Source organism: Chiloscyllium plagiosum, unplaced genomic scaffold (assembly GCF_037043375.1).
Source record: "Chiloscyllium plagiosum isolate Xiang-an unplaced genomic scaffold, Cpla_swu_hap1 HiC_scaffold_17, whole genome shotgun sequence".
Classification (NCBI taxonomy): Eukaryota; Metazoa; Chordata; class Chondrichthyes; order Orectolobiformes; family Hemiscylliidae; genus Chiloscyllium; species Chiloscyllium plagiosum.
Window position 1 is genome coordinate 43,496,537 of NW_028270155.1, and position 17,070 is coordinate 43,513,606.

General features: G+C 41.2%; 1 protein-coding gene across 3 annotated transcripts in view; it reads right to left on the reverse strand.

The window, feature by feature from the left end:
- abcc12 (ATP binding cassette subfamily C member 12) overlaps nucleotides 1-17,070 on the reverse strand; it is a 122,036-nt gene that overhangs the window by 64,418 nt on the left and 40,548 nt on the right. For all 3 annotated transcript variants that reach the window (XM_043706923.2, XM_043706921.2, XM_087995882.1), the window contains one exon: nucleotides 15,137-15,261. In XM_043706923.2, the coding sequence (XP_043562858.2) occupies nucleotides 15,137-15,261 (125 nt within the window). The remainder of the gene's footprint in view (nucleotides 1-15,136; nucleotides 15,262-17,070) is intronic.

Here is a 17,070-nt window from a genome sequence, read left to right on the forward strand (position 1 = left end):
GCAAGACAGAATGTTGATAGGAAACAGCCTCAGTCCTTAGTCACAAAGCATTGTATTTTCCCAAGTTATACATAGTATAACTTCCCTGCTGTCTCATGGTGCAGTAACTTTCCCAGTCACACAGTCAGCACTCCCCACCACACAACATGTTGCACCTTTCCATGTCTCACAGTGCCATATTTTGCTCAATTTCACAGTATAATTTTCTTTTAAATATAAAGCATTTCTGAGGCTATAAGATAATAAGACAGAGATGCAGGATTATGGCATTCAGCGCATCAAGTCTGCTCTGCCATTATATGAGATAATCACTGATCTAATAATTCTCATATCCACTGTCCTGCCTTTTTCCCATAATTCTTGATCTCCTTGTTGATTAAAGTCTTTCTATCCTTGCCTTGAGTATATTTAATGATCTAGCCTCAATAGCCCTCCATGATAAAGAACTCCACATATTTACAACCCCATGAGAAAAGAAATTCCTCTTTATTACTATCTTAAATATGCAACCCTTTATTCTGAGATTAAACCCTCTGGTCCGAGATTCTCCCACAAGGGGAAATAATGTTTCCGCATCTATTCTGTTAAATCCTCTAAGAATCTTTTATGTTTCAATAAGGTTGCCTCTCATTTTTCTACATTCCAATGAGCGCAGACCTAATCCACCAAACCTCTCCTCGTAAGACAATCCTTCCATAGCTGGTATCAGCCTAATGGAACTTCTCTGGACTGCCTCCAGTGTCAGTATATCTTTTCTTAGATAAAGGACCCAACACTATTTACAGTATTCCAGTGATTGTCTGATTAATATTGTTTTAGTAAAGCCTTCATACTTTTATACTCCATTCCCTTTGAAATAAAGGTCAACTTTCCATTTTCTTTCCTTATATATTGAACCTGTATGCTACCTTTTTGTGATTCATGTATGAAAACTCCTAAATTCCTCTGTTGTGAACTTTATGCAGTCTTTCTCTATTTAAATAACATTCAACTCTTCTATTCTTCCTACCAAAGTACATAACCTTCCATCTTCCAACGGCCACATTTTTTGCCCACTCACTTAACCTGTTTATTATCTCTCTTTGGGTACTTCGTATCATCCTCACCATTTGCCTTACCACCTAGTTTTGTGCCTGTCTATAATACATTCATTTTCCTCATCCAAGAAATTAATATCTCTCATAAATAATTCTGGCCTCACACTAATTCCTATGGCACTCCTCTCGTTACAAGTTGCCATTCTGAAAATGTCCAACCCCCCCATCCCAACTCTCTGTCTCCAATAGTTCACCAAACTCCTATACATGCTAATTGTATTACCTTCAACACCATGGCGTCTCATCTTATTAAGTAGCCCTATGGTAGTATCTTATCAAAAGCATTCTGAAAATCCAAATATATTACATCCACTCTTTCCCCATTATCTGTTTTTATTTTGTTATCTCCTCAAAGAATTTTAGTAAATTTGTCAGGCTCGATTTTCACTTCATAAAGCTATGCTGACTACATTTGATCATATTATGTATTTCTAAACATTCTGTCAATGCATTCTTTATAATATTATCTAACATTTTTTCCAATAACCTGTTTAGCTAACTGACCTAAAGTTGCTACACATTGAAATGCATTTGATGCGTATACATGTTTAAATTACAAGCTTCACCAAAGATAAGTTTATAACTGTAATTAATTCATGAAACCACAGATATAAAAGCTCTTTAGCATTCTTTAGCATCCTTATGGGCCTTTTATAGTTTTGGTTATTTCCTTCAATGAGGAAGGTACGATGCTGCAAGCCATTGACAGCTGACGGGAATTGAATATTTCCTGTATTTAATAGTCCTTTAGCTGCATACAACTTTGCACATTTTTTGACTCTGTCACCTTCATGAAGCTTTATATATTGCAAGGTTATGATTTTCAATATTCAGATCATGTACAATTCATGTTTGAAAAAATATAATTGAGACAGTCCCAGTAGGTTCTCCATCAATTTAATCAGTGACATTTCACTTCAATTTAGTATTAATTATATTCTCCTTCATCTGATTATTAAATCTTTTGAATGATTTGTGACCCTGTTTATCTTTCTTCATTCCATATCGCCTACAGTGTCTCAGTTCTGTGTAAAATCTTTTGCTCCTACACTGGAAAACAGTCCATGAGTTCCTGGATAATTGATTATTTCTGGAAAAAAAAGAAAGCCTGCATTCTCTCCCTTTGCAGTGTGGAAAGGCATCTGATTTGTGGCAAGAAGATGAGAGTTACAGATTGTCTAGGCCATTATTTACTTATCTATGCTATTTAACTCTGTGATCTGCCTGTATTGCTCGCAAGACAAAGCTTTTCACTGTGCTTCGGTACACGTGACAATAAATTTAATTCAATTCATTTAGTAAAAAGCAAGTGTTGCATGTCAACGCTTAGAGATCAGATTAATCCTTATTCCTACTGCATTCAACCTTGTATCTGATAATTGAATTTTTTATGATTACAAAATGCAAATACGTGACTGTGAAACTGAATGGTAGTAAATTTGGGTGTGGTGAAATTATATTCTTTGCTTTCAGCTAATTTATAATGTAGCTGAATTGAGTAACATTTCTGCAGTAAAGGAATTGTAATAATGAAATCTGTAATAATGGAAATATAGAGTCTTAGGATCTCTAGTACACCGGGAGAATGAAACATGTGTCTCACAGATCAGTAGCAATCATCAAACATTTATTCTCAGAACATTGACTAAGGTACAATTATATATTCTATTCCAACTATGGCATTAAATGCAGGTTCAAGTGATTTTATACAGTCACTGGATACCCTAGGGCATTGAATGTAGGATGTTCTCTGGCTTAGAGACTTTTTGAATTACTCAAACAACATTGAGAGGAGATTTCAGTTTTAACAGAACTGACAGTTGCTATAAATGAACTTGATTTTGTTTCTTTCCATGCGTAATTGAACTACCAGTCAGTAAAACATATAACCAGAATCCAAACACACGGATAACATAACTACCATTTGAATAGATATTCTAATCATTTGGACTAACTGTATTGGGAAAGTTGGTTATATTTAATTATTTCTGCCTACAACTTTTCATCTAGCTACATCTTGGATGCTAAAGTATCGATGCACAATTGGTGCATTTTCTTCAGCCTTGCACTTAAATGTATCTAAATGTGTCTATGTTATAATTTCCCTTATTGTCTTGTATGACTTTGGGAGAAGACCCATGAAAATAGTGTATGTGAATAGACAATATATTTTGCTAGTTGTGAAGCTTTGCTTCAGTGTTTCTGTAGATTTTCCATTGTCACACAGCAGTGACTGGGAATATTTTAACTGGGATTCAACTACCGAAAGCTTTTCCTAGTTATCATGGAGTGATTCAATAGCATTGCACATAAGAGTAGAGCAAGTTGTACACAATGTTTGTAGCACTAAAAAGTCTACATTTTCCTGCACAAGAATCAGGAGCATTGGTGAAGACTGAGTCAACTGTGGCTTTCAAAAGGCAATTGGATAAATATGTGAAGGGAAAAGAATTGCAGAGCTTTGGGGAAGACACAGGGGAGTAGGACCAGATGAGTTGTTCTTGGAGAGATCTTCCATGATATGATGGATTGAATGGCCTCTTTGTGTATCCATTCTATGAAGCAGTTCTAATATTTTAAAATTTCCTAACTATAGAGGGTAATTTGTTGTATTTTCTGTCACCATCCACCCATCTGTAAGTTCCCTATGACATTTTCAAGCTTGTGGGAAGCATACATGACTAATGATAATGAGCTAACCTCAGAATATAAAATGAAATTGCAACATTTAAAAGGCATTTGGATGGGTATATGAATAGGAACGGTTTAGAGGGATATGGGCTGGGTGCTGGCAAGTGGGACTAGATTGGGTTGGGATATCTGGTTGGCATGGATGGGTTGGACCGAAGGGTCTGTTTCCATGCTGTACATCTCTATGACTCTATGAAATTGTGCTCTGTTCCACTTAGTACACAGTTCATTCACAATGATTGAGCCCCATTACCTTCAGCACCAGGATTGTAAAATCTGTGTCAGAAACCCACCCAGTCTATTTCTATGAAGTTAAAAATCACATGACACCAGGTTATGGTGCAACAGGTTTATTTGGAAGTACACGCTTTTGGAGTGCTGCTCCTTCATCAGGTAGCTAATGGAGTTGGACACAGAATTCATAGTAAAAGATCACTGATGCAATGTATTGAACAAACCTAGATTGCTGTTAAGTCTTTCATCTTTTAGAATGGGTTGCAGGTTTCGATTCATTAATATGTAAATCCCAGAACTTCTTTCAAGTCAGATTCCTAGAGATAACTTAAGGTTTTATTAAAAAAGGTGATATCTCAGCTCAGACAATGCATTGAAGGTGTGAGGTTAGAGTCCGTAGGGATTCCAATCTTGAGTCAGACTGGTTCTATTTCCAAAGTAGGAATTTATAAAATGTCACATGGATTATAAAAATATTAACTGCCTACTGATTGTGTACTTTTTGAACAAAGTAGAATGTATCTGCAAATACAATTTTGCAAATGCAAATTCACCCCATAGACTTACGTGTGTGTGTGCGTGCATGTGAGAGAGTGTGTGTGTGTGTGCTTGATAGAGTGTGTACCTGAGTGTGATGGAGTTATGTGTGATGGATTACATACAGACTCTAACCTCACACCTTTAATGCATTGTCTGAGCTGAGATGTCACCTTTCTTTATAAAACCTTATCTTGGGAATGTGACTTGAAAGAAGTTCTGAGATTTATATATTAATGAATCAAAACCTGTAATCCATTCTAAAAGGTGGAAGACTTAACAGCAATCTAGGTTTGCTCAATATATTGCATCAGTGTAATCTTTTGATCTTTTGCTATAAATGATCTTTTGCTATAAATTCTGTGTCTGAGGATCCTATTCCATTAGCTACCTGATGAAGGAGTAGTGCTCCAAAATGTTGTACTTCCAAATAAACCTCTGGGAGTATAACCTGGTGTTGAGTGATTTTGAACTTTGTCCACCCTAGTCAAACACCGGCACCTCCATATTATTTCTACAGTAACTGGTGTAGATTATTTTATTTGTTAAGTAAAGCTTTTGTTTTCATTGGTCATCCTATGTAATGTTTTTATTCTGTATCAGCAAAAGTTAGCATTCCCACAGTTACAAAGACTAAAACATAGTCATTAGTAATGTCTCTGAATCCGTCCATATTGATCGTCATTGCTATCAGATATCAGTCAGAATGCATTGACTGAAAGGGTGGTTAAAGCAAGATTAATCCTAACGTTCAAAAGGTAATTCAACACATTTTCAAAGAGGACAGAAATGTCAATCCAATCATGTTTAAGCCTTCCCATCGTTCCCACCCAACCTTTTTATTTAACTCTTCATCTCCCCACTTCACCCCCAGGGCAAATATCATGATGCGCTGTCTCCCACCCAGAATGATGACAACCACCTCCTGGAGTGCCCCATGCCCTCTTATGCTCTACCATCTCTCACCATTGTATGTTGAGTTGCCCCTCTCCACAATTATTGTCTCCCTGTGTCCCAGCATGTTGCACCTAATCTCCACACTTAACTTCTCTGAACTCCTAACCACAGCAGCAGCTGTGATAACTTTCCTCAACACTCAGGGAACGGACCCCAGGACTAACCATGGCTCACTCCATTGACTGAATTGGAACAGCAGGCCTGGCGGATGACTAACCAGACCCCTGACTGATATCTATGCAGCTCGTCAACTGACTTACTGCTAATCCCTAGGTGCAGGTTGCATTTGACCTGCAGGACTGACCATGATCCACTCTCTGGACTACAGTGATATCGAAGCTCTGACCTACTCCCCCTGAGTGTGTCCCCTGGACTGACTACAGTCTCTTTGACTTGACTGATGACTACCTTCCCCTTGGACTGCCAGACATTTGCTCCAGGCACATTCACTGTGTCGACTGCTTGGCACATTATGCAGGTGTGACATTGATGCCGCATGGTGCCTTAAAAGAACATATCCATACTTTGACTGATCATTGCTGGCAAGCATAATAATCTGCCTGGCTTTTTTGTCTAAGCTAGAAGGCAAAGCATGACAGAACTACTGTGAACCTGCAAGTTCTGAATGATGTCGAAATGTGCAAAGAGGCAAAGCAAGGGAAGGAGAAGTCCTGGGAGTATCCAAATAGTTACAAAATCAATCAATGCTAAGAAGGCAAGCCGAGCCCTGAGAAGCACCCTGGGAATGCTACACAGTCCTTTGGGCAAAACAACCTGGCAACAGCATTGCAATGTAAGCTCCAATTTGGAGGTCCACATGCTCCAGTTTTAAATTGGTGAATCATATTATCAATGAGTTGAGATATATCATGCTGATGTGGTGAGGCTGGTATTTTGTCAACGCCAACCTCCATGGATGAAGATTGCAGGAGCATGCCTGTGTAGATGTTGGAGAATGCTGGTCAAGACAGATGCACAGAGGAAAGGCCACTAAGCTGCAGTCGCCAGGTAACTGCTCTGACTTTCATGGTATGAGTTGGGGCTACCTAGTTTGTCTTCATTGCTTATGAAAATAGCAACCTGCATTTAAATCAGGTAGGAATAGATGATAATGAAATGATAATGTATGCAAATAGGTCTCTTGCTGCTCACTAGTGTGATTCTCACCTAGTTGTTAACATTTTATGTGGGGAATGCAAATGTTTTGCTTTTACACTGAGAATCTCATTATTCTGATCCTGCCATAACTTTCTAACTGAATCACCAATGCATACATCATTCAGGTGCTAAGGATACTCAAGCCAATATAACAAACGTGTGATAGATAAGGAGAAGGGATATAAAATAATATACTAATGAAGCTGAAGAGATAACAATGTGATATTATAAAGTGTGATGCAGAGAAGAAAAAAACTTGCTGCATTTCTGGAAAGAGTAACATAACTTTGTTGTGAGCTCATGCCTTAGTGGGTAATTTACAAGCATGCTCTAGGAAAGTCACTCATCCAAATATATTTTAGCCAATCATGAGCAAACAAAGCCTACAATTGGCTTACGATTTGCATGAATTATTTGATTTGTTTTGAATCGATTTATTATTGTCACATGTACCTAGACACAGTGACAGGTATTGTTTTACAAGCTAACCAGAAGACTTATACCTTACATTAGTGTATCAGGGTAATAGAACAGAATATAGTTTTATAGCTACAGAGAAGGTGCAGGGAAAGAAATGAATGAGAGTTCCGTTCATAAGTCTGAAAACAGCAGGAAAGAAGCTACGCTTGAATTTGTTATTACATGTTTTCAAACTTTTGCATCTTCTGCCTGATGGAGGAAGGTGGAAGAGAGTATAATCAGGGTGGATGGGGTCTTTGATTATTTTGGCTGCTTTCCCGAGGTAGCAGGAGGTGTAGACAGATTCAGTGCAAAGAGGGCTGGTTTTCTTGATAGACCAGGCTGAGTCCAGAACGCTCTGTAATTTCTTGCGGTCTTGCCACACCAAGCTGTGATGCATCTGGATAAAATACTTTCTATTGTGCATCTATAAAAATGGGTAAGAGTCAATGTGGGCATGCCAAATTTCCTTAACTCTCTGAGGAAATAGAAGCTTTCTTGGCCGTAGTGTCGACATGAATGGACCAATATAGATTGTTGGTGATATTTACTCCTAGGAATTTGAAGCTCTTGATCACCTCCACCCCAGCATCATTGATACAGACAGGAGAATGCCCTCCACTCTAATTCCTGAAGTCGGTAGCCACCTCCTTCATTTTGTTGACATTGAGGGATAGATTGTTTTATTTACACCATGCCACTAAGCTCGCCATCTCCTACCTGTCTCATCATTGTTTGAAACCCAATCAATTACAATGGTATCATCAGCAAGTTTGTAATTGGAGTTAGAACTGGATTTGGCCACACAATCATGAATATATAAGTACTATAGTAAGGGGCTGAGTATTCTTGATGAAGGGCTTTTGCCCGAAACCTCGATTTTACTGCTCCTCAGATGCTACCTGAACTGCTGTGCTCTTCCAGCACCATTAATCCAGAAGCTGAGTACACAGCCTTGTGGGGCACTGCTGTTGAGGATTATGTGGAAGACATATTGTCACCTCTCCTTACTGATTGTGATCTGTGGGTCAGGAAGTAGAGGATCTAGTTGCAGAGAGGGGAGCAGAGTCCTAAGACCTCAGAATTTGGAGATGAGTTTGGTTGAAATTATGGTGCTGAAGGTGGAGCTAAAGTCAATAAATAAGAATAGGTGTCACTGTTATCCAGATGTTCCAGGGTTAGGTGTAAGGTCAGGAAGATGGCATCTTTCATGGACCTGTTGTGAGGTAGGCAAAATGAAGTGGATCAAGGCAATCTGCGAGATTGGTGTTAATATGTGCCATGACTAACTTCTCGAAGCACTTTACAATGATGGATGTCAGATCCACTGAGCGGTAATCATTAAGGCACGTTGCCTGATTTTTCTTTGGCACTGGGATAACAGTTGTCTTCTTGAAGCAGGTGGGAACCTTACTCCATCTAGCTGGTTCACTCAGAATCTGAGTCTGTGGCTGGGGACTCCATCCAAGCCAGTTGCTTTCCGTTTGTTCACTCTTAAGCAGGTTGATCTGACATCTGCAGTGGTGACTGTGGGTATAGGTGCACCCAAGGCTGAGGGGGCAGATAATTTCTCTGTTCTTCTGTTCCAAATGAGCATAGAATGCATTGCGCTCATCGGGAAGGGATGTATTGTTACCAGCAATTCTACTAAACTTTGTTTCGTAGCCTGTTATATTGTGTAAACCTTGCCATAGTTGCTGCGTGTTCATGCGGTTAGTCTGGGACTCTAGATTAGTCTGGCATTGTCTCCCGGCATCTCTGATGGCTTTGTAAAGTTTGTGCCTAGAATTCCTGTACAGGTCAGGCTCACCCAACTTGAACACCTCAGACATGGACTTTAGTAGAATGTGGCTCTCCCGGTTCTTCCATGTTTCTGTTTGGGGAACACTCGGATTAACTTGTCATGTAGTCCTCTACACACTTAGTGAAGAAGTCTGTGATGGTAGTGGTATGCTCACTTAGATTAGCCACTGACTTCTTGAATGTGAACCAGTCCACCAACTCCAAACAGTCACATAGGAGCTCACCCATTACCTCAGACCAGCATTGTACGACTGTAGACCCTCATTTTTCAGTTTCTGCTTTTAAGCTGGAAGAAGGAGCAGAGCCTTCTGGTCTGATTTTCAAAATGAGGGTGGGGGAACAGAGCAGTACAGTAGGCATCTTTGATAGTTGTATAGCAATGGTCAGGGGAGCTTGGGCCTTGGGTCGGACAGGGGATGTATTAATATCTTGGTAGACATGCCTGAAGTTGGCCTAGCTGATGTCACTGGCTATGATGAACAAGGCTTTGGGGTATTCTGTCTCAAGGCTATTTGTCACAGTGTATATTTCACCAAGTGGTTGTCACTTCTGCATGGGATGGAATGTAAGTTGCTGTCAAGATAACAAAAGTGAACTCCCGCAGCAGGTAGAAGAGGCAGTACTTTACTGTTAGATATGTGTTGCTGGAAAAGCGCAGCAGGTCAGGCAGCATCCAGGGAACTGGAGAATCGACGTTTCGGGCATAAGCCCTTTTAGATTAGATTACATTACAGTGTGGAAACAGGCCCTTCGGCCCAACAAGTCCACACCGACCCGCCGAAGCGCAACCCACCCATACCCCTACATTTACCCCTTACCTAACACTACGGGCAATTTAGCATGGCCAATTCACCTGACCCTGCACATCTTTGGACTGTGGGAGGAAACCGGAGCACCCGGAGGAAACCCACGCAGACACGGGGAGAACGTGCAAACTCCACACAGTCAGTCGCCTGAGGCGGGAATTGAACCCGGGTCTCAGGCGCTGTGAGGCAGCAGTGCTAACCACTGTGCCACCGTGCCGCCCAAAAAATTGCGGTCCTTGAAGAAGGAGGCCATCTGGGTTGTGCGTTTTTGGAACTGGTCCTCCTGGTCCTCCGCTACATCGATGACTGTATCGGCGCCGCCTCGTGCTCCCACGAGGAGGTTGAACAGTTCATCCACTTCACCAACACCTTCCACCCCGACCTCAAATTCACCTGGACAGTCTCAGATTCCTCCCTCCCCTTCCTCGACCTTTCCATTTCTATCTCAGGCGACCGAATCAACACGGACATCTACTACAAACCGACCGACTCCCACAGCTACCTGGACTACACCTCCTCCCATCCTGCCCCCTGTAAAAACGCCATCCCATTCTCCCAATTCCTTCGACTCCGCCGCATCTGCTCCCAGGAGGACCAGTTCCAAAAACGCACAACCCAGATGGCCTCCTTCTTCAAGGACCGCATTTTCCCCCCCGACGTGGTCGACGATGCCCTCCACCGCATCTCTTCCACTTCCCGCTCCTCCGCCCTTGAGCCCTGCCCCTCCAACCGCCACCAGGACAGAACCCCACTGGTCCTCACCTATCACCCCACCAATCTCCACGTACAGCGCAACATCCGCCGTCATTTCCGCTACCTCCAAACGGACCCCACCACCAGGGATATGTTTCCCTCCCCTCCCCTATCAGCATTCCGTAAAGACCACTCCCTCCGTGACTCCCTCGTCAGATCCACACCCCCCACCAACCCAACCTCCACTCCCGGCACCTTCCCCTGCAACTGCAGGAGGTGCAAGACATGCGCCCACACCTCCCCCCTCACCTCCCTCCAAGGCCCCAAAGGAAACTTCCATATCTGCCACAGATTCACCTGCACCTCCACACACATCATCTATTGCATCCTCTGCACCCGATGTGGCCTCCTCTATATTGGGGAGACAGGCCGGCTACTCGCGGAGCGTTTCAGAGAACACCTCTGGGACACCCGGACCAACCAACCCAACCACCCTGTAGCTCAACTTTTCAATTCCCCCTCCCACTCCACCAAGGATATGCAGGTCTTTGGACTCCTCCATCGTCAGACCACAACAAAACGACGGTTGGAGGAAGAACGCCTCATCTTCCGCCTAGGAACCCTCCAACCACAAGGGATGAACTCGGATTTCACCAGTTTCCTCATTTCCCCTCCCCCCACCCTGTCTCAGTCAAATCCATCGAATCTTCTACCTGACCTCTCCGCCCCCACCCCAGTCTGACCTATCACCCTCACCTTGACCTCTTTCCACTTATCACATTTCCGACGCTCCTCCCCCAAGTCCCTCCTCCCTACCTTTTATCTTAGCCTGCTGGACAAACTTTCCCCATTCCTGAAGAAGGGCTTATGCCTGAAACGTCGATTCTCCTGTTCCCTGGATGCTGCCTGACCTGCTGCGCTTTTCCAGCAACACATTTCCAGCTCTGATCTCCAGCATCTGCAGACCTTACTTTCTCCTTTACTGTTAGATATTCTAGGTCCAGAGAGCAGTAATTTGCCAGGGTCGTCAGGTCTGAGCACCAAGAGGAATTGATTAGAAGGTAACCCCTCTGCCCTTTGCCTTGCCTGTGGATGCCATGCAGTCTACCCGGTGAATTGAGAAGCCCTCAGGTTGTAAGACACAGTCAGGTGAAGCATGAATCACAGTCAGGTGAAATGAGCCATGTGTCTGTAAAATAGGGCACACAACAATCTCACAAATCCCGTTGGTAGGTGAGTCCATCTTTAAGTTCGACAAGCTTGTTTTCAGTAGCTTGGATATTTGCCAGGAACATTTTGGGGATTTGAAACAGCATTGTTTCAGTCTCAGCTGCAGGCCAGTGTATCTCCCACATTTCCTGGGTAATTTTCCAAAGGGGAATCACCCCAAAATAAGCAGCCTCTGTATGTGCAGAATTTTATTCAGTTGATTTTCCACAGCATCTGCTAGGTGCAATATCCTGAAATCAGATTGATCTTTCACAGAAATTGAACAGAAGAAAATATCAGGCATTACATCCAGATCTTTCAGTGTGTGTTTCCAACAGACAAGGTTTTCCTGCTTGTGGTATGTAGAGAGTTCACCACAGATGTTTGACACTCATCTCACTTGATGGGTAAAAATTAGATATGGGCTGATGTTGAGTATAATCTTCCTTTATATTCAATACTGATAGCAACAATAAATTTCATGTTGGATATGTATTTTATTTTTACATATTTATAGCCAGTTGGGAACAAATGCAATTTTATAATAATATAGCTTTGCTGGTGGCTACAATTCTGAGAAGTGAGTCCTGATTGACATGATGACCATAAGAATTAGGAACAGAGCAGGTGATTTAGCGCCTCAAATCTGCTCCAACAAGTACAGTCAGTTCTTCTACAATACGATGGTTACATTCTTGTGCAGCCCCAAGTTATAGAAAAATCATGCTTTGGAAACAGCGCTTACAGGTATTGCTGGTATAACGTGTGTTTCATAACACAAATTGGCCGTAACACGATTGACAAATAGTGGATGCTGTTTGGATAGCACAAACTTTCTACTGCACAGGTATGGTGATTCTCTGTAGCGCAAGGTTGCACAGGAACACATCCATCACATTATACTAGAAATGCTTGTAAAGTGTTGGCGCTGTAATCATGTTACAGCCAACACATGCTTTAAACGTTCGCGCTGTGGAAACTGCATCCCCAATTTGTCAATCGTGTTACAGCAAATTCACATTGATGAAACACGTTATAACAGAGCGACCTGTAATTGGATTATGATTGATCCGACATTTCTCATGTCCCTTTTCCCATAACCCTTGATTCTCCTAATGATCAAGAAACTATCTATCTCAGTCTTAAATATACACTTGCTTAAGTGTCTTCTTCCAAGTTATTTATATATATATACTATATGCCAGTTTTAATCCCAGCACTGATTCCTATAGAACATCCCTGGACATGAGTTATGAACCCAAAAAAACCCCTTATCCCTCCACACTGTTTCCTGCCCATTAGCCAATTATCTATTCATGCTATTATTATACTTCCTACATATCTTATGATTTAGTCTTGTGAGGTACCTTGTTGAATGCTTTCTAGAAGTCGAAATGCAACACATTTACTAATTCTGCAGTTACTTCCATCATAAATTATAGCAATAGAGTTTAGGTTAATCGGCCTACAGTCATCCACTTTTTGCCTCCCTCCCTTTTTGAATAGAAGTGTCAGATTAGCAATTTTCCAATCTCCCATTACTTTGCCAGAATGTAATGATTTTTAGAAAAGACAATCGTTGCATCCATTATCTAATTGCTTGTTTGATTTTGGAACTGATGTCAAATTAAAGAAATTTCTTTAATAACTCTTAAATTGAAGCAGCAAATTAGATTCAGTCAAGGGAAACTTGGAGATTTTGAGGCTCATAACCATGAAATATTGAAATATTAATTCAGGTAATAGCTAAAATAGGTCAACAACAAGTCATGGACTCTCCTAACTCCTGAATAATGTGGGCAATGCCAAAAAATTGGGACAATTATGTGAGATGGCCAGCAAGGAGCAATAATCCAATTTTACAACCAAGTGTTGAATAGCAGGAGATGATTCTTGCTAGAGAGTAGTGACAGGCCTATTTCGACAGTCATGGCAATGGTCTGAATTTTCCATCAGGACTAATTCCCCACCGTAGCCCCCTTTGTGAAAAATCAATCTGGAGATTGCTAACTCAGAATCTGGTTGCCTCACAGTGATGGTCTGCTGGGAAAAGTCCTATTGAATCAAAGTGGGACTCCTACCAAGAGAGCTATTGGCCACTCTAATGGCCAGCCACACTGCCATTCCAGAATGTGTCTGCATTCAGTAGTGGCCTTATTCAGCTTACAGAGAAGTGTCATGGAGCCTTGATGTCAGGAAAGATTGGGATTTTGGACTAGGGTCCTTGAAAGACCCAGTAACAGAGGAAAGGAAGAGATAAAGGTTTTACAGACTGGGACAGATAGTGGATGGTGAAAACAATTTGGGAGGCTGTTGTCATTGCCTCCGATGGCCACAGGGTGCACCCCCCCCAAGGAGGTGCACCCACGTTGTGCTCAACAGAAGACCATGCAGTGAACACTACAATCCCCTGCTCCATGTAAATCAACAATGGAAGTAGAATGAGGACTTTAAATAGCCATAACTGGCCACTTATGGGTTTCAAAAGGCAGAAGCCTGACAGTTTTGCCATCCAATGTATTGTGCAAGTCAGGTTTAAGGTTGGCAAGATGTTGGGGAAAACACCCGTTTTATTTTATAAGACCATGCCCCCATCTTCAAATCTGTCAGTTCAATGTGTGCGTTTCTACATTTTATCTGCATCTCTGTTTTGACGGCACTTTCTTTTAATGTTTTATCTGTGAATTATTAAAAAACTAAATCTTTTGCCCATGATGTGACTGAAATGTTCTGTTGTTCTATTCCACTCACAATTCCTTCTGATTGGTTGTTTGATTTTCAACCAATACCTGCTCCTTTTTCTGACCATGAGTAGTTTTACTGAAATTGAGTTTTCAGTTTTGAAAAGAGTCTGGGATCAAAAAAATTAATTGCAGTCCCTCAAGATATGCTGACTGGCTTGCTGAATGAATCTAGTATTTTCTGCTTGAGTTACAAAATCAAAATTGCATTTAATAAAAATTTATACAGAACATTCTATGTGCCAATAAAAAAATCTGCAATAGTATTAAATGTGCGTGTATGTCTATTCCTTGAAATCATTTTAATATCTTCGTACTGATCTTTCCAACTTCCTTGCTAATATATTTATAACTCAGATGTAATTCAGAATTCCAGACTGAAATACAATGCACAGAACTAGAGAGTCTTTCTACTTATATGATTATAATCAAAGTTTAGTTATAGTTTTGGTTTGAATGCAGAAATATATTGTGCATCTCAAAGTACTAAAAGTGAAATGTTTAATCAGTTACCATGAGAATTTCAATTTCACTTTCATATCAATTAAACTACTTAGAGATAACTCATTGGCTTATCTTGAATGTACTAAACTGAAATAGCTCAACAGAGAAGCAGCATGTTAACAAGGAAGTGTGTTTGAAATATTGCTGGTTACTTTCTGGAGAGGAAACCTTGCGACTACATTTTGCTTTCTCAATATCTCACAATAACAAAACACTCCAACAGATTATATTAGTTAATAAAAAATACCTCTCTTCATCATATGTCTTTCCAAATAATATATTTTCTCTGACATTCCCATGAAATATCCATGCTTGCTGCGACACGAAAGCAAGTGATCCATTGATAGCTACCACACCATTGTGTAAAACCATCTGCATTAAGAGAAAAATTTCAAATTATAATTGATCATTCAGACCTCTGGTAAGACTTTCTACCTTCCAAACTCGTTGATCAAATAAAATTTATCATTTTCCTCAAAATTATTGGGTCAGAGTTTTTGGAGTAAGGCACCTTGTGGTGAAATGCCACTGTTGGATGGTTCCCCCTTGCCCTTAAGCTCCAACAAGAATGGTCTGCAGATTGCAGGGATTGTGAATTGCTAATTGCAGCACAGTCTCTGAAACATTGGTGAAAGACTAATTAACAATTTGCAGAATCATTCCTGATCAACGGTTTATACCCGAAACGTCGACTCTGCTGCTCCTCGGATGCTGCCTGACCTGCTGTGTTTTTCCAGCACAACACTTCTCAACTCTGATCTCCAGCATCCGCAGTCCTCACTTTCTCCCAATTTGCTGAATCAATTAAGTGTCATGAAAGTGAACAAAAGAGAAAAGGAAATAAGGTGAAATAAGGTTAATTAGATACAGAAGGAGAAATAAAGTAAGAGAAGAAAGAATTGATTAAACAAGAAAATGTAGGCGCAAATGATTAGTAAGAAAAGCAATTTAAAAAATTGAAAATGCCAGAACAAAGCATTAAGAGAAAATAGTGAACTCAAATAATATGATTTTAAACAGAAGGTAGTAATTCCAGCTGTACTGCTGAACATAGAATGGTCTGAAACTTCCCCTGCTGCCTTCATCCAGCTAGGTATGATCCTTTAGGAGAGCAGCAAAGCCTTGTGGCTGAGTTCTGGTCAGTGCATATCTTTCCTAAATGCTGCTTTCCTTTATCCTGGGGGATTGATTGTCCTCCATTTTTACTTCCTGATGAAGCTCAATTACAGCCAAGATTGACACTTGAGGAGACTTCTTCTGACTAGGAGATAGGATTACGGCAGGAGGGGAGTAAAATTGGGGAGGAGGGAACTGTGTTGGATTGGATCCCCAAACATGTCCTGCCATTGGGGGAATTTTAGCAACAGCAGGACTTCCTTCTGGCAGGTTTCCTACCACAAGTAGTTAAAAAGCAGATTTAAATATTTAAATGCCCTCCAAAGAATCATTTTATCAGGCCGTCAATAGTGTGCCAATGGCAGACTAATCTTCCCACTGGACGGACAGACTGAAATAACTCTGTAGATGCAAGCATCCCAATACCAATCTACCTTTATTTATAACTGCATAGCCTTTGACATGAACACTGTCTTTCACTAGGTTATGCATTCAGGGGGACAAATATCCCTGACATTCAGCCTTTTATGTCAGTCGGGTCTCCCTGATTGGACCAGATTGCATTAAAAATCCTGTAGTGTCACGTGCATCCAATATAAAACAGTGAAGTGTGTACTCCTGCTCATTCATAATTCACCGCCATTCACTGAATTAAGAAAATGAAAAATATATCTGAAGGTGAGGTCAATGTTTCCTTCTCCACTGCTACAGCACACCAGAGACCCGCTCTGGGCTTCCTAGCCACACACCATGCCACAGAGAGTGTTCCACTCCAGGCTTCCCAGCTCACGCCATTACTGCTTTCAGAGGCCTACTCCTCACAGAAGAGAAAGTCTCGCTCCAGGCTTCAAAGGCCAATCAAATGTGTCTGCAGCCAGGCTGCCTCTGAAAACACCACCACTGCTCCGTATCCCATCAAAGCTGAAGAGCTGCCTTTTTCAGGTAACTTTGAGGGAATAAAAAGGGGTAGAAGAAAAAAGAAAAGTGCAGACAAGGAGGACACTCCTAGGCACAAGAGCCCAAATGCTCCCTACTCTGCTGATGTCATCTTGATCCAATCAAGGA